The following is a 23,664-nucleotide window of genomic DNA, read 5'->3' on the forward strand; positions in this document are numbered from 1 at the left end:
TAGAGAAAATATACTTGTTGGAGTTAATGAATGGCTCCCTGGAGACCTGGTGTGGCAGAGCCACGGTATAGGCTGCACATTTGCTGCAATTATCTTGTGTGTCTGAGTAAAAGGCAGTTGAGAGTAAGGTTGCCAGTTAGAGCAAAGAGTATTTTGTGCAGACTTAGCCATAGTGATTGTCAAAAGTAGGGAGGAATTTCCTCAGGCTTCAATACTTTAGAATATATATATGTGGCCAAAACCCTTAGAGGATCTTTCTAACATGGTGGAAGTGGGTAAAAATCCTTTTGGAGAAAAAAATAAAAATGTTATCCTGATAGCTTCTAACAGATGATGATTATTTCATTATTAACCCCCAGAAATATCATGTCGTGGCCCAGATGAACCCGGTAGAATGTCCAGGACACTCTGTGCACAGTGGGAATGGACAAAAAGCATGGTGGTGCAGGGCTGGCCCCTGAAAATATGTGGTGTGCTGCCCAGGCTGTGGCTTTCTGGGTCTAGTGACCACATTGTTGCAGGAAAGAGGGACACCAGAAGATACCAGAAGGCAAGAAAGACAATCAAACTACCCAGTGTAATATAGAAAGTAGAGATCCTCCCCAAGGACCCTGTCCCACTCTTCCTGGGTCTTTCCTTTCTACCTGTTACAGCATGTATGCTAACATACAAAAATGTGCCCTTGGATTTGTTTTCTTCATTAGCAGAGTTGTTATTCCATGGCTCCCATTCTTCAGCTGCCACTTATACGCTCACAGTGTGCCATGCTAGTCTGAGACTCTTTAAGGCCTCATTTCATTTCATTCTCTCAGCCACCCTTTGAAGTCAATGCTATTCACACTCCTATCTTTTTTTGTTTGTTTGTTTGTTTTTTGGTGGTACTGGGGCTTGAACTCAGGGCCTCACACTTACTAGACTTTACTAAGCGAGCTTTGTCACTTTAGCACTTGAGCCACTCCACCAGCACAACACTCCTATTTTAATTGCTGGAGAATTGAGTTCTTAAAAGGGGTTAAGAAATTTGTTCAGCATTACTTAGCAAGTCAATAATAGAGCCCACATCTGTCTGGGTAGAAAGCATGTGTTCTAAACAACTGAAATTAAGATTCGCTTTAAGGATTTTTTTTTTTAATTATCTTTTAAAAAGTCAGGGGAGGAGCAGTGGGAACCAAGCAAGCAAAAAAATATATATATATCCAGCAGAGCTATTCAGATATCTGGGTGATTCATGTTTCTCTTTAAAAAAAAAAAAGAAAGAAAGAAAGAAAAAACAGAATACACACACATTTTAGTAGAAACCTTTTTCCTGTGTTTTTTCTATACTTACAGGATGTGGGTAAAAAGTGGCTCTCAAATCCCCAGAGTGTAGTCCAGGCCTCTCCAGTTTTAGATTTGCTTGTTCTCGTTCTCTCTCTCTCTCTCTCTCTCTCTCTCTCTCTCTTTCTTTGTGTATGTGTGCATCTTGCCTCTTTAATACGGAAAGTCTTTTTCTGCTGTCTTCTAATGCCACATGCTTCTACTCCAGAAAAAAAAAAAAGTCAAATGTGAGTACCACTGCACAGGATTTCTCTGTTAGTGTTTCCTGAGCCCAATACTGAGAAGACAGGGTCAAACACAACTTTTCATCAGGAATGAGACCCTAGAGATTTGCCTGTTTTATTTTTTAATTTTTGGCAGGTTTATTATTCTAAAAAACATAAACGTTTTCCAAGGTGAACTTCCTCTCACTAATTCCATTTGATCTTGTATAAGACATAGAGCATGGAACTGCTTTAAATTATATAGTCTTTTTCTCCTTATGGTATGGGAACATGTAAATGCTGAGCTATGGGAAAACCCGGCTCCTGTCCCTCTTCTGCCTTGACCATAAGCAAATCCTCTGTGATCAGGAGTCAGTCAACAGTTAGCTGGTTCTGGGAACAGAGCTGCATCTAGCTTCTAGAGTGACAGGTTTTAATGATTTTGTCATGGCCTACTTTGTAAATCCTACAGATGTTGTGGACTGTCCCCAGAAAGATACCCATCCACACAATGGTTCATAGATCCCTCAGAACCCATTATCCCTCCCCATGTCATCCTAGAGCAATGGTCACCTCTCCTTTTTTACAGGTTCTTCTCTGAATAGAGTAGTCAGCTCCCTGGATGGTTGGAAGAGAATATGGGGTTGCCATTGCTAGAAGCATCTCTTTCCCTGATCCTCCCTCATTTTGCAGAGCTGAGCCCTGGTGTAACTATTAGGCTATAGGGATCCAGGGGAGGCCATAAGGTCACCCTGAGACTGGTGTACCAGGCTGGTGCCAACAGTTGGGGATCTCTGCTGTTAAAATTACACTATGAGAGCTCATACTGCAAAGGCTGCAAACAAGCCAGTTGGAGAACGCACTACTGTGACTATGCCCCAGCCAGAGAAAGATGAGCAAGGCTCCTCTCAGGGTATGGACTTTCATACCCTGCTTGGACATATATTCCAAGCAGACAATGTACCAAGCACGAGGTGAGTGACCTCCCTGTTTGATCAATTGCCAGACAGTGTATTGGATACAATGATCAGAGGATCAGAGTAGGTGACATCATAGCTAGTTTTGAAGGATGAGAGGAATTCTCCACACAGGCAAAGCAATGGAAGCATTATTTCTAAAACACATACATAAATGAGTTGGTCATGAAACAGCATGATGTAGTCTAGGACTTGTAGGGGTTTGGTGTTGTAACAGTTAATAGTAAGGGAAGACAAGTGAGGTGAGAAAGGACAGTACCCAAATAAGGCCAGAACATCCTTTCTTTGTGGCACTAGGTTTCTCTTATGGACAAATCCAAGAATCCCAGACCTTTGTACCCCAGCTTCTCTGTTGTACTCCAGACAGATACAATAAGCCTCCTAACCTCTTGCCAACCCTCCCCTTGCTTCCTGCCCACCCTGCATCTCTTCCTTCACTTGGGTTGACATCCAGCACTCTGGGATTCCATTTCCACAGCCTGAGTGCTGTCTGAAAGATCCCTGCCTGGCTCACTAAACCAGTTCCCCCTCTGCATAGTTCCCTGCTCCCTATGAACCACTTCCCTGATTCCCAATGAGCACTGCATTTCCTGTACTGCACATCAGAAAAGCCTGAACAGCCCCATCCCACAGTGAACCTCTCCACAGAGGCCATCATCTTCTCCCCACATCCCTGCAGCAGCCCCGAGTCCCACTGCCCACCTTTCACAGCCAGCTCTTAGACCCCTCTGTATCATCTGCACTGTGTGACGGCCCGTCCTGACAAATTCCTCCACATAGCACATGGGTTACTCGGAACTAGTCTATAAAACTGATCTTAGCCTAAACCAAGAAGATTGCAAGTTCCAGGCAGCCTAGGCTACATAATGAGACCCTGTCTCAAAAAGAAAAACAGAAAGAAAAATCTGATCTTGTCTTGTGCTTCAACTCTGCCAGCCTCATTCCCCATGGATCCAAACAAAGGGCTCTTTCCAAATGCAAAGATTCTCTCTCTCTCTCTCTCTCTCTCTCTCTCTCTCTCTTCCTCTCTCTCTCTTCCTCTCTCTCTCATCCTCCTCCTCTCCTTCCCTCCCTTGTACTGAGGATTGGACTCAGGGCCTCATGGTTGCTAGGTAAGCACAGTGCCACTTGAGTCATACCCCCAGTCTTTTTTGTTGTTATTGTTGTTGTTGTTTTTATTTTGATTTTTTTCAGAAAAAGTCTTGCACCAATTTTTCCTAGTTCAGCCTCAATAAACAATTAACTGGTCTCCACCTCCCACATAGCAGGGATTACAGATATGCACCACCACACCCAGTTTAGGACCCCTTTCTTGAAGCCCTTGCTATCTGTTGACTTCACCCCGTGTTTACCCACCGTGATGACCGTCCATATCTGTAAGTGAACTGGACCCAGGGAAAGACAGTGGCCGGTACTACCAGGATACCACAGGTCACTTGCTATCAAAAATAGGAACTAGGATTTATTCAAACTCTCCTCTAGGCTTCCCACATACTGAGATGCACCTTTTTGAGAACAACTGTCCACTCTGTCATTTTCTCCCATACCTGTGCCTCTTCCTGTCTCTCCTGACCTGGAGATCACGACCACCATGCAGCTAGTTTCCCAAGCTCCTTTTCCTTCCTTGCTCTCCCTTTCTCTCCACTCACAGTGAGTCATCATGTCCCATACAATCTGCCTCCTAAATAACCTGTAGATCTGCCCTCTCCTTCCTATACACAGCCACTGCCTCTATGGGAACCCTGATGCTTTATCTCGTAGAGTTTTGAGTGACGTTTTCACTAGTTTTCGGTATCGTTGACTCCAACTCATTCTCACTGCTGCTACCCGAGTGATCCTCCCATCAGAAGACAGCCAGGCCCTGAAGATCCCATTGCCAGGGCTGCCCACCACCTTTGGCCTAAAGTCCAGGCTTCCTAGCTTGGAAACTTGAGGTCCCTCCTGATCTGGTCCCTGCTGCCTTCTCCAGATGCCTCTATCATCTTCCTTCTTCAGCCTTCTCTCCTGGAGCATCCCCATTCTTGAGCTTTTCTGATCGACTGGACAAGTCTCTAAAGGTTTTGATCTTTAGTGCATGCCTCACTCTGCTGGACCATTCTTCCTGTCTCTTCTTCACCTGCCCTCACCTATTCATCTCAGGACTACTCAGGCACCCCTTCTTCCAAGACTACCATGATGGGCTGCCTTCCCCCCATCCAGTCCTTCTCTCTTTCATGAGATTTAATACACTTAAATTTTCACGTGCAGAACCTTAAGCCTGAGGATCAAGCCTTAATCTGTCTGTCTCTACGTGCTTGCTGCTCAGCCGGTAATTAGTAAATGGCTTTGGGAATATGTATTTGAATAAAGGCATGATAAAGCAGAATACCTCTGAGAATAAAGAGAGACAGGCTTGGGTGTACCTCCAAGAAATCTGTCTTGGATGAACCTCCAAGAAATCTGTCTTGGATGACTTTTGTTTATCCAGCTGTTCTTTGAGTGCCTCCTATTTTGGAGGAAGCACCCAGCTTCACTGCAATACCTACCAAATATGGCATTGAGAATTTGATAAAGCAAATGGTCTCCTTTTGGATTCACTTGGGATTATCTGAAAAACTATACTGGCTGTCCTCAGATTGAGTCATCTGTTTAGCAGAAGTGTATATATATTTCAGTGATTTTCCCATGGATACAATGTTATAAGTCGTCATCAGACCTTACTGACCCCTGCCTCCCATACGTACCTGTCCACTCTCTCCAGCCAAACTGTTAAGTGTCTCAAAGGCCAAAGCTCATTCCTCAGCCCTCTGCAGCCACAGCACCCAGCTTACGGAATACACTCAGTATATGTTGCACGAATATGATGAAAACTCTTTTGGATTGAAAATATATGTGTTAATTTCAGAAGAACAATTATGAACTTCTTTGTATTAATTTTAATTTGCTATGATTATTTCTTCTCTGCTATAACTTATCTATGAAAAATCTAGACAGTCCCATATCATTTAATTAATTTAATAAATTATTATGTCCTGTAGTGTTTTTGGAGAACTCTGGGGAAATGACACGGAGACAAAGTATATTAGCAAGAATTTGTGTTTATAATCCAAATATTTCTTAATCCTCCAAGTGGGAGTCATATCAGAGACAGTCTAGATAATTAATGACTCAAATGACTTATTTTACATTTATTATCCTTTTTTTGTTGAGCAGCAAAGCTATTAATTTTCTTTTTGCACACAAATCATTGTAACCATAAATGTATTAATAGGTTCTCAGAATTTAATGAAACCAGGCTTAAGAATACTGGAACTTTATGATGTGCAAAATAGGGTGTTTCTAATTCTATATGGCAAGTTCTTGATTTATAGATCAAGATTCTTATCAGGTATGGGCATGTTTGCATGGGCTACAAAATGGCTTATTTTATATGATGCTTAATTTAACATTATGGCTAGTACTTTCCCTTCAGCTATACTTTTGTTTAGTATTAATTTTTTCACTTCACATAAACAGTTTATTTTTTCTTTTTCTTTTAATACTGGTTATCAGATATAATAAGAAATAGATATGCATCTTAGTGATGGTGATGCTTAAACCTATTCCCTTTCATCAATAAGGAATTGGATTTAGTTTTTAGACTTCAACCAAAATATAGAAAGAGTATGCAGTTATCATTAACACGGCAGCACTAAGATTACTTACAAAAGAAAGGGCAGATAAATTCACTGTCTTTTAAAATGAGTTTTACAAATACTATGTAATTCCATGACATTGATTTGCTTCATTGTTTTAACTTATGAGTTTTGTCATCTATAGTGTTAGTTATTTTGATACCATAACAATATAAAAATAAAGCAAATAAATGAATAAAACCAACTTGTAGAATGACAAGTAGTCTGGGCTGGAAGGATTCCCAAGAGTTTCTGGGAAAAAGTGAAATAGCGCCTTCCACCCACCCAGCAAAGCCCTGTTACCTACTGAGAACAGAAATAAACACATTATCATATTTGGAAGGACTTTTGAAATGTTTCTACCTGGACGTGTTTCTGTATTCTTATTTTGATATAACTGTAGAGTCACTTGCAAGTGGTAGCAATAATACAGGGGGTTCACATATATCCTTCACCCAGTTTCCCCAGTTCCCACATCTCACATGGCCTTAGTGCAATATTGCAGGCAAGGAATTGACTGTGATACTACCTACTGATGTTTTTCACATTTCTCAGATTTTACCAGTTTTGTGTGTGTGTGCGTGCGAGCATGCATTGGTGGATGACTCTGGCAATTATATTCATATGTAGGTTTATATAACCACTAGCACTGGAGCCCAGTGCAGAACAGTTCCTTCTCAAAGATCCTTCAGGCTATGCTTTTACAGTCACACCCACCTCCCTCTTTCATAGCCCCTCTCTAAGCTCTTACAACCATGAGTCTTTTTGGTCTGTATAATTTGGCTCTTTTTTTCCTTGGCAGTACTGGGGTTTGAACTCAGGGCCTTATGCTTGCTAAGCAGGCACTCTACCACTTGAGCTATACCACCAGCTATTAATTTGGCATTTTAAGAATGTCAAAAAGGGTTCCTGCCTAGCAATCTCAATGCCCTGGGTTTGATCCCCAGGACTGCAAATAATACTAATAACAGCAAACAAGACAGAGTGTTTTATAAATGGACTCATACAGCATGAAACAATTGATCGGCTTTTTCAGCTGGTAATGTGCTTGAGCTCTTTCCATGTTGCTTCCCATACTTCACAGTTTGCTCCTTTTGATTTCTGAGTGATGTTTTACAATATGAATATATCACAGCTTAATATTCCTCTGCTAAAGACCATGTTGGTGGGAGTGGTTCCTAGTTTGTGACTGTCTCATATAAGCTGCTGTGAAATTTTGTAACCTAGTTTTTTTGCCTGAGCATAATTTTTCATTTCTCTGGGATAAATGCTTAAGTACAATTGCTGCATTATGTCATAAGTACATGCTTACTTTTTTAACTGTATTTTTCCACTTTATTGGCATATATTAGTTATATAAAGTGCTTCTATTATGATATTTCCATACATGCATACAATAACCCCAATTAACTTCACCTCCTCTATCACTCCCCGTGATGCTCCTCCCCCTTTCTTAAAACAATTTCAGCCGATTTCATCGTTCTATTTTCACACATGTGCATAAAGTACATTAACCATGTTCCCTGCCACCCCCTCCCTTTCATCTTCCCCCTCCCAATGATACCCACTCCTGAACAGAACCCGTTTTACATTCCTGGCCATCTGTTTTAAGGTCTAGACTCTGCATATGAGAGAGAACACTTGTCTTTCTCAGTCTGACTTATTTCACTTAACACAATGATCACTAGTTCCATCCATTTTCCTTCAAACTACCTAATTTCCTTCTTCATGGCTGAATAATACTCTATTGTGTATATATACTGCATTTTCTTTATCCATTCATCAGTTGATGGACACCTAGGCTGATTCCATAGTTTGGCTATTGTGAATAGTGCTGCTATAAACATGGTCCTACAGGTATCTTGACTGTATGCTGTCTTCCTTCGGGTAGACAGCATACAGTCAAGATACCTGTATGCAAGATACCTGTATGCTATACCCAGGAGTGGTATAGCAGGATCATATGGCAAATCTATCTTTAGTTCTTTAAGGAACTTCCATACTGATTTCCATAGTATCTGTACTAATTTACATTCCCACCAGCAGTGTATAAGAGTCCCTTTCCACCAGCATTTGTTGTTTGCTTTTTTGATGGTAGTAGCCATTCTGACTGGGGTGAAATGGAGTCTCGGTGTTGTTTGATTTGCATTTCCTTTAATGGCTAAAAAGGTGGAACATTTCTTCATGGATTAAGTAGGTATAGGTACTTCTTTTGAATACTGTCTTAGTTGGATTATTTATTCTTTTGGTGTTTAATTTTTTGAGCTCTTTGTATATTCTGTATATTAATCCTTTATCTGATAAATAGCTAGCAAAGATTTTGTCCCATTCTGTGAGTTTCTTTTGATTCTGTTACTTATTTCCTTTGCTGTGCAGAAGCTTTTTAATTTGATGCAATCCCACTTTTTAATTCTCACTCTTATTTTCTGAGCATTTGGGATTCTGTTTAGAAAAGTGTTACCTGTACCTAAATCTTCAGGGATTTTCCCAGTTTTTTTTCTCTAAGAATTTCAAAGTTTATGGTCTTACATTGAGATCTTTGGTCCATTTGGAACTGATTTTTGTACAGGGTGAGATAGGGATGTAGTTTCTGTCTTCTATGCAGATCTCCAGTTTTCCCAGCACCATCTGAAAACTATCTTTTGAAGGGCATATCTTTTCTCCAACCTATGTTTTGATGCCTTTGTCAAAAATCATGTGGTTGTAGCTTGTGGGCTTATTTCTGGATCTGCTGTTCTATTCCATCAGTCTGCATGTCTGCTTTTGTGCCAGTACCACACTGGTTTTATTACGATGGTTCTGTAGTACTACATGATTGCTTTTATAAGAAATAGGCACACTCTTTTCCAGAGTGGCTGTGCTATTTTACATTCCCACCAACAGTGTATGGATGACTCATTTTCTCTTCATCCTCGTCAGCATTTACTTTTGTCACTATTTTGTATTTTGGACAGTCTGATCAGTGTGTATTTAACACTCTTGTTAAAAAGTTACCTGAGTATGTCCTCCAGAAAAACAAAAGATTAAACCAACAAATAAGCAGTTTGGAGATCCTGGAAGGAGAGCTGCAATGTAAAACAGAAAAACTTAGAGTCAAGTCCAGTGCCTGACAATATGTCTGTGGAACTTAATGCAGTTGACAAGGTTCCTAAGAGGCTTAAGGTCCTGGAATTTAGGGTGTATGTTTCTAATAATAAGCATTTCTGTGAGACTGAAATCTCATAACTTCATCCAAGTCTATTCTATAGTCACTGGTATTTCTACATTGTATTATACTTGATTCAGTGTTTGCTACTAAAATCTGCTTTCTATAAGAATAGGAGCTGTAAGACTTCCCCTCCCCACCCTTTAGTCCACTTGACTACTCTTGGTCAACAGTTCACTTGGCATTAGTCTTCTGAAGAAGATAACAATAAGAAACATTTTTGACATGGTGAACCTTACCTGATCAATAAATGTAATAAAAGCAGTTTTAGTAGTAACCTTCATTAGATTTGTCATAAAAGGGAACCAGTCAATCGTGTCAGTATTAATGAGTTTGTGGATAATTTTTTGATGTAAATTTGTATTGCTCACTTGGCCAATATCTGTTAATGGCCAGCAAATTCTCCTTACTTATCTATTTAGGTGGTGACTGGTGCCCCCAGGTAAGACTGTCCCTGTACCACAACTGTTCATTAGTCCTAGAGGGGGCAGATGTCTGTCCCAGCATTTGCCAGTTACAGCAGATTAGCTCTGTCACAAGTGGGTGAAGGGGAAGATTTTCCTACTGATAGTAATAGAAGGGACACGTGGCCAGTGTGAGGTGGTGGCAGGTAGCTACAAAAACTTAAATACTCTTCTCTATTGTTCATGCCTCATTTTCTAGTGAGCAAGAGATGCCTTGATGTAAGCCAAACAAGGAATTCTCAATATTTTGCAAGACCAGCTATTCCAGTGTTTGGTGGAAAGAATGTTCCATTTTAAATCTACCCTATAGATACCAAAGTAGTTTAACGTCTAAAACACATGATACATAATGTGTAGTCATTAAATATAGATACACAGTATGGTATGTAATACATTATTTCATGAACATTTAAGGCTCAGCTCAATCTGTGGATTGGCCCAGTTAATACTGGTTGTGGACTTGCATTGAGCCAGGAAGCACTCAATCTTAAAGGTAGATTCTACCATTATCTGTGAAATGAGTACTGTGGCTCCCTTTTGACAGATGACAAAGAGTCAGGAGGGGTTGCGCTTCCCCAGGTCTGCAGAGCTTATAAGCTCTCCAGGACTCACAGCCAGGTCTCTCTGACCCCAAACGCATATTCCTTCATCATCTCGCTCTCTTTGTAGTTTGTGATGGGGGAAAGTCACTGAAATGGAAAGTTTAATGACATACAGACATCAAAGACTAGAAGGGCCTGTTGAGCATCCTCCAGCTCTGACAAGGAGATACTGGAGTACAGTCTAGAGGCAACAGGGAGGGCTCTGTAAAGCACATGCTTGGTTGGAACAGCACAATGAGTTAGTGAAAATTTGCAACCTAATTGAAGGAGGAAGGAAGAAAGGGAAACAGTGTTAGGTGATTGAGGGACACAAAATAAGTAATTCAAACATTTAATTTAAAAGTTTAATGAAAAGTCTATTAATACCTGCCAACTGTTAACAACATGTGTACCAATGTGAAATACTACTACCACTAAAGCAAAATGTCTTTCTGAGAAATGTGAAGGCTACAGCAGAGTTGATTGTTTTTAAAATCTGCTGGAAAAGGAGATCAGGGAATAGGTGTGTGATGTTGAATCTTGAATGACCAGCTTTTGAAAATTCTCATTAACTACAGAAACCAAAGAATAATCAAGGCAGTAGTTGTCTTTATTTATAACTGTCCCTTCAAATCAGATGGAGTATTAGCCAGGCCTATGGGTACATGCCTATAATCCCAGCTACTCAGGAGAGGGAGGTAGGAGGATTGTGGATTTTGGGCCAGACCCAGAAATGAAAGCTGTGAGACTCTGTCTCAAAAGCAAAATAAAAATAAAAGGACTGGAGGCATAGCTCAGGTGGTAGAGTGTTTGCCTGAGATGTATGAGGCCAGTGGTTTAATCCCCAGCAACACACGCTCACACGCGTGCACACACACACGCACACACATACACAGAGAGAGAGAGAGAGAGAGAGAGAGAGAGAGAGAGAGAATTAAGTGGATTATTATACAATTTTCTACCGAAAGAATGGAAATGAGGCTGAAAACAAAATTCCTCAGCCTCGAGAAGTAAATTCTTTTCTGTTCTGTTTCTTCCTGAAAGAAATATTACTTAAAGTTTAAGGGGTTGAAGTATTTCCTGAGTTTGTTGTTGTTGTCATGTTATGTTTGTAGCTAGTTTTGATATTAAGGAACTTGTCACACAGAAGTTTAAATATATGATACCTCAAGCTAATGGAAAATAAAGTCTTTGGGCCTTTGCTTAAAATCCTGCTGTATCTAGTATATTAGAGTTTTCTACTTTCGTGTGAAAAGTAGCTACCTGTCTTTGATTTTATAGATGACCCTACCTATAGAAGTGAGGTCAATACAGGTCCTGAATGGGAGGACTCACACAGTGTCTGAGGGGAGAGAGCTGATGGAAAGAAATGTCCCCACAGACCACATCCTCCTCACTGTAGGGGATCCTGGGAAAGCCAAGACAAATGCTGCAGCAGGAAGGAAGTGACCACAGGAGGCCCGATGGGAGCAGCTCTGGCTTTGAAGATGGGTGTGGAAAGGCTTTGGATCCGGTGGTGGGTGCCAGTTATAAGCCAGTCAGTCACACAGATCACAGTAAAAAACAGAACAATATTGTTAATACCTACAAATACCAAAGGAGGGGGAGGGTGCAAACCCCAATACTTATAAAAAGGGAGTTGAGGTTCATGTCTTGGGAAGAACTCCTGAACTCTGGTGAGGGACTGAGTTACACAGATTTATCGCATATTTGAAAATTTTCAGGATGAGGAAAAAGGTTACAGAGTTGAAAATCTGATTCAGAAATATGCCATCTGGTGCATTCATGACACAACTCACTGTGTACCCGAAAACCATGACCTTGTCTTCTTCCCCAAAGCTTTCAACTTAGGCCTCTGGGAACACTTCAAAGAACACAGTAAGTTTGATTTTACAGGGCTCTCTTTTTTCACTCAACAGTGCGTGTTTACTGAGTACCCATAGTGCTGTCAGGACAGGGCCTACACAATTACCTTGTAAAAATAAGGGGCTTCCTTTCCAAAAAGATGACCACATACTGGCTCACATGCAGCTCTTTACCATCAGTGTGGATCAGCACTGCTTCCATGCCCTTGCGCTCTACAAGTGAGTGTCCCCTTTATCTCTCTAGTGTTCTTCCTTCAAAGAACTTTTCAGATTTAGCATTTGATCAAGCAAGTGTAACTTTTCCCTCCAGATTTTTGTCCCTCAAAATATTGCTCTTTCAGTCAGGAGTGGTGGCGCACACCTGTAGTCCCACACTCAGTTGCTGATGCAAGAGAACCAAGAGTTTGAGGGCCACCCTGAGCTACATAGTGAGATCCTGGCTAAAACATTTTTTTAAATGCTGCTGTTGAATGGCGTGTGAGTGTGTGTGTGTGTGTGTGTGTGTGTAAAATCTTGAAAGATGGATGACCATTTGTAAGGTATCACTTCAAGCTTTATAAGTGAAAATCAAAAGAAAGAAAAGCCTTGGTACAGATTAATCCTGAACAGTCCAAAGTTCTAAATCACTACCTTAGACAGTATAAAACACGTTATTGCCTCGACGAGGCTAAGGGTTTAATATTTATTTCATTCTACTTTACCAGCTGATATTAGATGTCTTGTCACAGCCTGTATTTTCTCTTTATTACATTAGCAAAGAGCACTCTGAGCTTTATTGAAGAAATTAAATTAAAAAGAGGGCACTCATCTCTAACTGCACATACAAGTCACTGTGGTGCTACACTCTGAGGGGCCTACTTAGTGAGAAAGCAAATCCTCGGGTTCATTTCCCCTAAATAAGTATTTCCAGGAATATCTATTTGTATAAAATCTCCTACATACTATTTTGAATCTTCATATGTTATTGAATTACTACAAATGTTTTGTGCCAGTCACTAACTGCTTATTTTAGTAACTGGACTGAGTAGATATAGACTAGCTGGAAAAATTACTCACCTTCCTATCAGCTCCACATTTGGTTAATTTTTTAAGTCTTTAGATCCTCCATCAACAAATGAGCAGAGTCAAGCATTTGTGAGTCAGACCATCTGTGACTCATGCCTATAATCCTAGCTACTTGGAGGCTGAGATTGGGAATATCATGGTTCAAGGCCAGCCAGGCAAAAAGAGTTAGTGAGATACCATCTCGATCAATAGCTAGGCATGGTGGCAGAGGCTGAGACCAGGAAGATCATGGTTCCAGGCCAGTCTGGGCAAAAAGGTTTGTGAGACCTCATTCCAGTGGGGGAAAAAAACTAGCATGATGGCACATGCCTGTTACCTCAGCTATGGTAGGAATCTTAAAATAGAAGGATCTCAGTAAAGGCCAGCATAGGCAAAAAGCAGGACTCTATCCAGAGCTAAAAGGGCTGGAGGAGTGGTTAAGACAGTTGAACACCTACCTAGCAAATACAAAGCCCTGAGTTCAAATCCCAGTACCACCAAAAAAAGAATGATCAGCTGAGATTAGTAAAGGACATCACCACTTTTGTGAAGAGCCCATATTACTGCTTTTTCATTTCATCTGTGTCATGTCTAACCTATCAGTGGCATAGATCATGTAATTTTATTCTAAGTATAGAAATGCATTTCATTCAAGCAAACTCAGGGTTTGGAAAAGCAATATATGAAATTTTATTTTTGAAAAGTTTTGAAAACATTTCTAAAAATAGACAGAATATTATAATTAAGAAGTATATTCTCTATACCCAGCTTCAACAGTTTTTAACTCATAGTCAAACTTATTTTATTTTCTTGTCTCCCCATTTAATTTGAAGCACATCCCACCATCACATCATTTTATTTATACATATTTCAGTAAGAATCTCTAGGATACCATTATTGTACATTTAAAATATTAATAATTCTAACTAATCAAATAATGTTCACATTTCTGGTTGTTCCAGAAACAGTTTTTATTCAGAGTTTACATGAAGTCTATTTAAGTCCCACTTCCCCTCTTATTTTTTTCATTTTGAAGGTATTTGTTGAGGAAACTGGGTTGTTTTCCATAGAGTGTGGATTTTGCTAATTATATCCCATGGTTACATTTAAATTGCATCTCTCTCATTTTAGCTTGGTTGTTGGATTGGGAAATTTGATCAAACTTGAGTCTGATTTCATATGTGATGTCTGTTCTTACCAGAAGACACACGTTAGGTGGATGCCTTTCTTCTGTGATGACAGAGCTGTTGATAACCACTGACTAGACCCATTCATTCATTGTGGGTTGTAAAATGGGGATGCTCTAATTTTATCATGTATTAGCCTGAATGATCAAAGGATTTTTCAGTAAGGGAAATACCTGACACGTACTGGTTCATGATGAAATAGTCACTGAATGGATTGGTTTTTGTAAGAACCCCTGTAATGTAAGAAATTATTAGAAACTTTGTTTGCTTAAAATCCCATTAAGAAAGCATCCCTTTTTCCCCTAGGATCAACATCCTTCTCTGCTTTGCATAGGATCACTTACAAATAGCTTGAGGTGCCTTGTCTTTACCATGGCAACACCTTCTGGTGCTGGGTACCAATTTTTAAATACAGTTGTTTTCAAAGATATTTTGGATTCATCCTATCGCTGTCATTTCTCAGTCTTATGATAACTTTGCATTCCTAAGGATTTGGAAAAGCAGAGGAATAGTGGACAGGAAAGCTAAAGAAGCCCTGAGATGTATTATAAAGTATAGCCTCCATCTTAAGCCAAACACCAAGCATTCTTGGGTGATTAAAGAGCTTGCAGTTGATCATGCCTGTGACATGTTGTCTTAACATTTTCCAATGAGAAATGTGATGGTCTTACCACACTCAAATCTCAGCCTAGTTCATAGCAAAACACCCTCCCTTTTATCTGCCAGTTAGTTGTGTGCCTGCTAAACAGTAAATCAAAAGAATGTCTATAAATATCATCTTGATTTTTCCCTTGATAACATGTGTATAAAATAACTATAATGTAGGTAGGTTTGAAAACACTGTGGACTTTCATCTTTATTTTGCTGAAATATAGCACATCATGACAGTAAATGTTTTCAGTGATGAAAGAATTTTGCAGGCATTGTAATCAGGACACACTGTATTGAGTTCTTACATTCAAGACATAGGCTTATAGTGGAGATCATTCTTTGCTGCTGAATGTTTTGGTTTTTACTTGCTTATGCAAATGAAAAGCAATCCAGCATATGCATCCTTACTGTGTTCAACACATACAGCAGGAAGCACAAAGGAAAACAAGCCTTTGGTGAGCCTAGCACCCTTATTTGCATGATAGGAAAAATGTTGGTATAATTAGAGTTTTATTCCACCAAGGGATGCTGATAATGTGGTTGGGTTTTCAGAGGGGAGAAACATGCCCACCAGTTCACTGAAATCATTAGTACAATTTTTGTGGCGGTAAGAGTTGAGTTAGGCTCTAAAAAACCACTAAGGAGTTAATAAGATAGAAAGACTCTTCCAGAAGAAACAACATTGAGCAAAAACATCAGGCATATTTTTCATAGCACCTTTAAGCATAATTAAGGGATTCTAGACCCCAGCCTGGAGGGTGTCTCTATGCTGGTATTAAATAACAGACATGGGTTGAAGCCACAGGAGGAAGGACCTTCAATGTCAAATTAAGGCATTGGCAGAGTCAGAGGCTTTGAGGGATATGATGGCACCTAGTCAAGCAAGAGGGTCAGGAATGCATCTCAATGGGAAGTTGAAGTGAAATCAGTAGAGAGGAGGAATGTTTTGATGATAACAGCTGCAGGACTGGGCAACTGAATGACAGAAAAAGGATCATAGAACCTGAAATCCACATAAGAGTGATTTGAAATGGAAGAGGAAAGTGAGGAGAAAGAACTGCTTTTGGAAAAAATAAGAGTTTAGGGTTGCAGCATGACAGTGTTTAGAAGCTTAGACATGTCCAGAAGGCCACTGAGAATATACAGGCTAGCAGCTTAGGAATGAGATCAAATCAGAGGTTACAGTTCAGGAATTGTCTATGGAAAGATAACAGTTGGAATCTTTCTCTACAAGATTCTCAGATCTATCTGTGTCTCCCTCAGTTCCAGCTGCCCCCACCTTGTTCAAGGATCATCGTCTCTTACCTGGACTGTTGAAATAGTCCCCAGTATTTCAGGTATACATTCCAATCACATTACTGACTGAAAATAGCCCTTGAGAGAAAAGGAAACATCTGACTTTGACAATAAAAAGCACTGCAATATTCCAAGTTGCTTCCAGGGTTATATCTGGAAATGATTTCTGTTCTCTTGCTCTGTAAGTGAGGAAGCAAAGTACTGCCCAAGCTAGCCAGAAAGGTACCTGTATTGGTATGGTATCTTGTGTTTGAATATTGAATGCACAGGTACAGAATCAACCAGCAACCAGGTCAGGCAGACATTCTAGAAACAAACTTGTGCCTGTCAGATTGCAGAGTGTTGCTCACTCTTAAAGCTCATGCATGTGAAGGTTTGGGCAGATTTATCAGTTATTTCAATTAAGAGACTGGAAGGATTTGAATACCAGGACTATTTTGCTCCCAACTGATGCAAATCTTTAAAACATGTGATTGAAATCTGTTCCCAGAATTTTTCACTACAATTTTACTTTGATTTAAAATATATGCATATATATTTATCTTTTTTGTTTCTTGGCAATTTTTGTGGATGATGCTTTTGCCTAATCAAAGAAATCTAACTATAGTGGTCAACTTTTTAGACAGTGGGGATAGGATCTCTTTCGCCTCTCATTCTAAAATGGGAGCCTTGGCCTTGTAAGGACAATTCAACACCCCTCAGGGCTAAATTTGATGAATTTAATCTCTTCAAAAAAATACTTTATATGTTTTTCTTTGTAAATTTTCTCTTGAAAGTTTTGACTTTTTTACAGTATGGGGATTTGAATTCAGGGCCTCATGCTTGCTAAACAGGTACTCTACCACTTGAGCCACTTTGCCAGCCTTTCATTTTTAATTGATACATAGCAATTATACATATTTTTATGGGGTACACTGGATTTTTGTTGTTTTTGTTTTGTTTTATTTTGCTTTTTGAGACAGAGTTTCACTACATAGCCCAGGCTGACCTTGAACTCTCAATCCTCCTAACCCTACCTTCTTAGGGCTGCAATTGCAAGTGTGAACCACCATGCCCTGTTAAGTGTTTTACTTTAATACATGTGTACAATACGTAATGATAAGATGAGGGTAATTGGCATATCTGTAATCTCAGACACTTATCATTTCTTTGTGTTGGAAGCAGTCAAAATCCTCTCTTTGGTTATTTTGAAATAACTGTCATCCACCATAGTTATGTGCCAGAGGACATTAGAAGTTTTTCCTCCTCTCCACCTGCACTCTCCACCTCCTTCTTCAGTTCTGCTATTCTTCTCTCTATGAAGGTTATTCTTTTCTAAAAAAGTAAGTAAACGCAGACAGGAAGTGTGGCTCAAGGATAGAGTGCCTACTTTCCCAGCGTGAAGCCCTGAGTTCAAACTCTAATCCAACCACAAATAAATAAATAAACCCAGAAAAACATTTGGCCTTTTAAAGCATGAGTATGGTTTCTTATCCTGTCCAGTAGTGGTAATTGACTCTCAGCCTGCATTCCTATTGCCTGTAAAATGTCCAGGTCTCTTTGGCCTGTCCAGAGGCAGTTAAAGAGACTAAATACAAACCAAACAGTTCAGGGTGAATATTGTATAAAAATAATGAGAAAAACTATTTTATCAATAAAACTTTTTTCTAGTGGTACTGGAGTTTGAACTCAGGGCTTTGCTAGGCAGATCCTCTATTGCTTAAGCCATCCCTCCAGACCCCTCTCCCCACTTTTTTTATCAAGCACAAGTAATTTGTGGATACGTTGCATAGAAAAATGAAATAAATAGGATGACTTCAGGAATGCCTTGCAGTCTTGACCACTCCTGCCTAAGTAGTTGATTCTGGGTACCTGTTAGGAACACCCAGTCTTCTTTACAATTTGCTTTGGAAGCCAGCTCAGTGGTTTGGAGGGACATTTACAAATGGGAAGTATGGGCTGTGCAGGACACAATGCTGTGGGTTTTTGCCCATTGAAAATGGGCCTGTTCTTCATCAGGGTATACCATGGTCATTCTAGAGCTGATATCCAACATGGCAGAGCTGTTGACCAACATGGCCAGCCTCTTGCTTTTGATCATGTAATCTACTGGCTGCCCACAAACCCAGTGCTTTAAAAAAAAAAAATCATGACTCACTAAAATGTGTGGCCTGATGAACAAGCTACAAATGCAGTTGTGTTTCTTTATTTTTTGGTTGATTTTTTAGTGAATTTTTGTTTGCAGAAGCGCATCTGCACAGGTGTTTACTTCAAGTGAACACCTGTAGTTTCTTGAACAAAGTGAAGAATGAGTCACCATAAATAATTATCGTACTGATACTAGGCAGCAATTGAAGACTTGCTTTATACTAGGAACCTTCCTAAACACTGCATCTGCATTGCCATGTTTAATTTTCACAAGCAATGGACACAGAGGATAAAATTATTGTCACCATTTTATGGGTGAGGAAACTGAGGCACAGGAGATGAAATAACCTGCCTAAAGTCATAGGGTTCCTGCTTTCTGTTCCCCATGCCTTTATCCAACTGTGTCTCTGAGAAGCCCTAGTTCTTGTGTGAGTAGAAAACAGTATCTGCACATGGTGGCCATAGTGAAAGGGGTTCTGAGGCTGTCTGGGTGGGCGCTGTTCCTGAGCCATCATTTCATTATAGCTGAAAAGGAGAAAGGCTAGGATGCTTCTTTCACTTGCTTCTGTGAAGAAGGCATCCAACATCTGTTAGTTTTTCCTTTTAAGAGACTGGACCCTGAGCACTCCTGACACAAAACAGTCTTGTGTTCCCTGGTCTCTGCTGCTTTCTGGCAGAGCAAGGATGCACTGATCCACCTCCATGAAGAACCAACTGGTGGGTCTGATGCTCAAGTGTTGGACCGAGGGTCACAAGTGTTAAGTGTCTCTCCCAACTTCTCCAACCTTGACATCCATTGCTCCTTCAGTGAAGGAGGCTGGCTCTGCATGATCTTCAGACCACTCTCAAATCTCTTGGGTTAGAAAATTCCACATCCTAAATCTCTTAAATAATAAGATCCTACTGTCAGCTCTTGCCTGCCTTTTTGGAAATCCAGACTTAGTATACCAAAGAGGAAGGGTTAGTGCTCTGGAATAATAGCATTCACTCTGTTTTCCTCACTGATGGCAAAAATGCCTGAGACCCAGGACAGCCACGTTTTGAAGGCCATGTAGGCCATATTTCTCCAAGTCTTTTTTTTTTTATAGCACCCGTGGAGTGGCATCCGCAGGCATGAGTCCCCAGCTTGATCCTGTCTTTGGTACATCCTAAATGTCTGATCAAAAACAGTTGAAGGAGAATGAGAAGCGTAAGAAATTCCGAGTATTTTATCCCTGGTTCAACAAGTTTCTGATAGGCTATAGTGTAGGCCAAAGTATTTCCTAACTAAGTCTTAGGGTCAGATTGTCATCTTGGTTCAGAGACTGCTGTTTTCTCTTTCTGGGCTGTTTTGACTTCCTGAGTGGCTGTGTATGATAAATGCCAAGTGTTATAAAGCTCGTTATGGGAAGAATCATACACAAACTAGTAGAAAAAGAGCATTTGCATATAGGAACACACCCCTTTCTTTGGCTGAATCCAACTATTCTTAATTCCTTTCCCTCCCCACTGTCTGCTGAGTGATAAGCAAGCTTTAAGTCATATTCTTTGTTGAGATAATGTATTTTAAAAAGACTAGCTCCAGGGAACTGAATGGCAACTATGAAAGTCAGGCTTAGAAAGGGAGACCATTACATTTAGCAAGATTCAGATTATGAGAACAGAACCCAAGAAAAAAAAAAAAAATCTCCACACTGAGGCAGGCACAGGTTGTAGAGCCTTGGTTGTTCCTTCTCTACTGTCGTGCTCATTAAGAGTGTGGACTCCAGAGTTGACTTCTTGGGTCTCTGTCACTTACATGCTGTGTGTGATTGAGCAAATTACTTTACCTGTCTCAATTTTTCATCTGTAAAATAAACAATAATGGTACCTAGCTCACGGGGTGGTTGTAAGGACCGAGTCCAAGGGAAGCACTGAGCACCTGGTACATGGAAAGTGTTCAATAAATGCTATTAATGAAGCATTCGTGGAGGATGAAGAAAAGACTTGTTTCAGATTTGCATAAAAGCTTGTTTTAGATTTGCATAAAACTTTCACTGGGCAGCCACTGAGACTGTCCTTCCTGCATGTGAGCTAATAATAAATAACCTCAAGTGTTTTGATCTGATGTTTCCTTGGTCGCCCACTCCCTGGGAAGAATGCAGGGAAGGTATGTCTGCAGATGAGCTGCACAGACAGTTTGGGCTGACCGGCCTCCTGTTCTTTTTCTTCTTCAGGTGCTAGAAAGTTTCAAGATCATGGACTACAGCCTTTTGCTGGGAGTCCATGTCTTGGATCACTCCCTTAAAGAAGAGGAGCCTTCACAAAACGTGCCTGATGCAAGGCGGCCTGGGGTGCAGAAAGTCCTCTACTCAACAGCCATGGAGTCCATCCAGGGTCCAGGGAAGCCTGGAGACGGGCTTGTCACCGAGAACCCAGACACGTAAGTGCAGCTGCACGCCCCTCCTCACTGTGACAGCCCCATCACAGGGTAATTCTACGATCATGGTCCCCATATGGTGGCACTGTGGGACTAGAGGCCTACTTGGTGCTAATGTGGGGTAAGCCAGCCTTCATTGCTGTTCATGGATGGAGACACGGTCACCCACAGCTCCCTGAGTTACTCTTCCACATGCAAGCTTTCTTTTTTTTTTTTTTTCACATAGCGCCAATTTTTTTTTAATAATGACTGAAATTTTTTTTGCCACCATTATACTGCATATTCAAAACACTACCACGGGGGGGGGCGGAGAATAAACTGTGGATTTGAACACACGTGCATTTAAGCAAATGCACAATAGGAGTGATGGTGGTAATTCAGTGTTTTATCTGCAGGAGATTCTGTTGCCTCAGCCAGATGTAACAAGAACTGCAGGGCCGATTTGCATGCATAATGCTGATGTACTATCAACAGAAAAATTACCACCAAAGAAGATTATTGAAATGGTTGACTTCCTCATGGGTGTAAACTCGCTGAGCAAGGAGACTAAAAGAAAGAAGTCACTTCCCATGACCATAAGTGCCTGATTCTAGGAATTCCCCAACAATGAAATGTGCACAGGCACATTTCTCTTTCATAAGGAAGTTAGCACAAATTCAATCTTTTTTTAATCCTTGATTACAACTCCACTTAAATGTTCAATAATCAGTTGAACAAATTATACTATATCTATATGGTGAAGTACTAGACCGCTATTAAAAACCTTACTCCCATCAGGCATAATGGTACACACTTGAAATCCCAGTTACTTGAGAGCCAGAGACAGAGGAATCTTTTTCTTTGGCAGCACTGGGGTTTGAACTCAGGACCTCACACTTGCTAGGCTTGCTTGAGCCACTTGGATAGCCCTATTTTGGATTGAGTTTTTCTGAGATAAGAGTCTCACAAACCATTTGTCTCGGGCTGGCTTAGAACTGCAATCCTCCTGATCTCTGCCTCCTGAGTAGCTAGGATTATAGGCATGAGCCATGGGCACCCAGGCAGGAGGATCTTTAGTTGAAGGCCAGCTCAGGTAAAAGTAGCAGTGAGACCCTGCCTCAAAAACAAAATGTCTAGAGGGCATAGCTCAAGTGGTAGTGTGTTTACCTAGTGTGGACAAGGCCCTGAGGTCAGTCCCCAGCACCATTAAAAAAAAAGCATATTACCGTTGACTATGAGGAAATGTCCATCACTTAATAAGTATAAAATTCAGGTTATAAAACATGACAAATTAACTAATTCCCTTTGTAGATATAAGAACACACGCACATATACTAGAAAGGTATACCAAATGTTAATAGTTATCTCTGCATCCTAGGAATGGACTTTTTACATAGTATCTATATTTTATTATCTTTCGAATCTCACAGTCAATATGAAGTATCGTATTCTTAAAAAGCAATGTATAGCTATCTTAAACAAAAATACCTTTTTTTAAAAAAACGAAGGACAAGAAGGTAAAACAGGTCTTGTCTGAGGGGTTAGCACCAGTGGGAGGGGGGAGGATTTAAGGAAAGGGTGTAGGAGAGTGAATGTAGTAGTGGAGATATTATGTACTCATGTATGAAAATGGAAAAATGAGACTTGTTGCAGCTTTCCCAGGAATGGGGCAAGGAGGGATAAAGGAAAATGATGGAGGGGTAAATTCAATTTTGGTACATTGTAAGAACTTTTGTAAATGTCACAGTGTACCCCCAGTACAACAATAATATGATAATAAAAATGTAAATAAAATAAAGTACATATAGTTTTTTTAAAAAGTAGTAAAGTTTTCTTATGAAAATTTTATAAATACATACAGTGTATCTTGGACAAGTTTACCTCCTATATTATATTCCCTTAACTCTCTTCCCCCACTTTTAAAACAATAAATAATAAAATATTTGGTGGGTTTCATTGTGTTTTCTCCATATGTGTGTGTGTATTTATGCAATATACTTGATCCTCTTCACTCCCCAGGACCCTCTCCTTTCTCCCCCCCTCATTCCATTGATTTCCCTCTACATTGCCCCTTTTTTTACACTCAAGTTCTATTATTTATTGTTATGTTTATCATTTGATACCTAGATTCCACATATGAGCAAAAACATGCAATATTCGGCTTTTTGAACTTGGCTTATTTTACTCAATATAATGACCTCCAGTTCCATCCATTTTCCTGGAAATGGCATAATTTCATTCTTCTTTATGGCTGGGTAACACTCCATTGTGTATATACACCACATTTTCTTTATCCATTCATCAGTTGTTGGGTACCAGGCTGATTAAAACAGGAATGATTCTTAAGTCGAGCTCCTTTACATCCATCTCTTCAGAGTTGACAGCTATAATGTTATGCTCCTTTGTGGGGAAATACATCATTCTAGATTCCCAGGAAGACTTTAAACTGATGGGGGGGTGGGAGGAGATGATGATGGAATTCTTAAAGATACTTATTTTCTTTTAGCTTTCTATTCTTCCATGGTAAAATATTTTCTCTCTTGCTCTATCAACAGAATGGGAGGCATTCCAGCTAAAAGCCATAAGGGAGAAAAGCTACTTTTATTTATGGGCATTATTGACATTCTACAATCATATAGGTGAGAAATTTGGGGAAAGTGGTCTTTTATTATTTCAAAATTAATCGACAAATGTTTCTGCAAATTTGCCAGGTGGGA

The 23,664-nt window shown here is 40.1% G+C and overlaps 1 protein-coding gene across 8 annotated transcripts in view; it reads left to right on the forward strand.

The window, feature by feature from the left end:
* Nucleotides 1-23,664, forward strand: part of Pip5k1b (phosphatidylinositol-4-phosphate 5-kinase type 1 beta) — a 273,611-nt gene that overhangs the window by 177,580 nt on the left and 72,367 nt on the right. For all 8 annotated transcript variants that reach the window (XM_074051987.1, XM_074051983.1, XM_074051981.1 and 5 more), the window contains 2 exons: nt 20,766-20,971; nt 23,503-23,586. In XM_074051987.1, coding sequence (XP_073908088.1) covers nt 20,766-20,971; nt 23,503-23,586 — 290 coding nt within the window. The remainder of the gene's footprint in view (nt 1-20,765; nt 20,972-23,502; nt 23,587-23,664) is intronic.

This window comes from Castor canadensis, chromosome 13 (genome assembly GCF_047511655.1).
Source record: "Castor canadensis chromosome 13, mCasCan1.hap1v2, whole genome shotgun sequence".
Classification (NCBI taxonomy): Eukaryota; Metazoa; Chordata; class Mammalia; order Rodentia; family Castoridae; genus Castor; species Castor canadensis.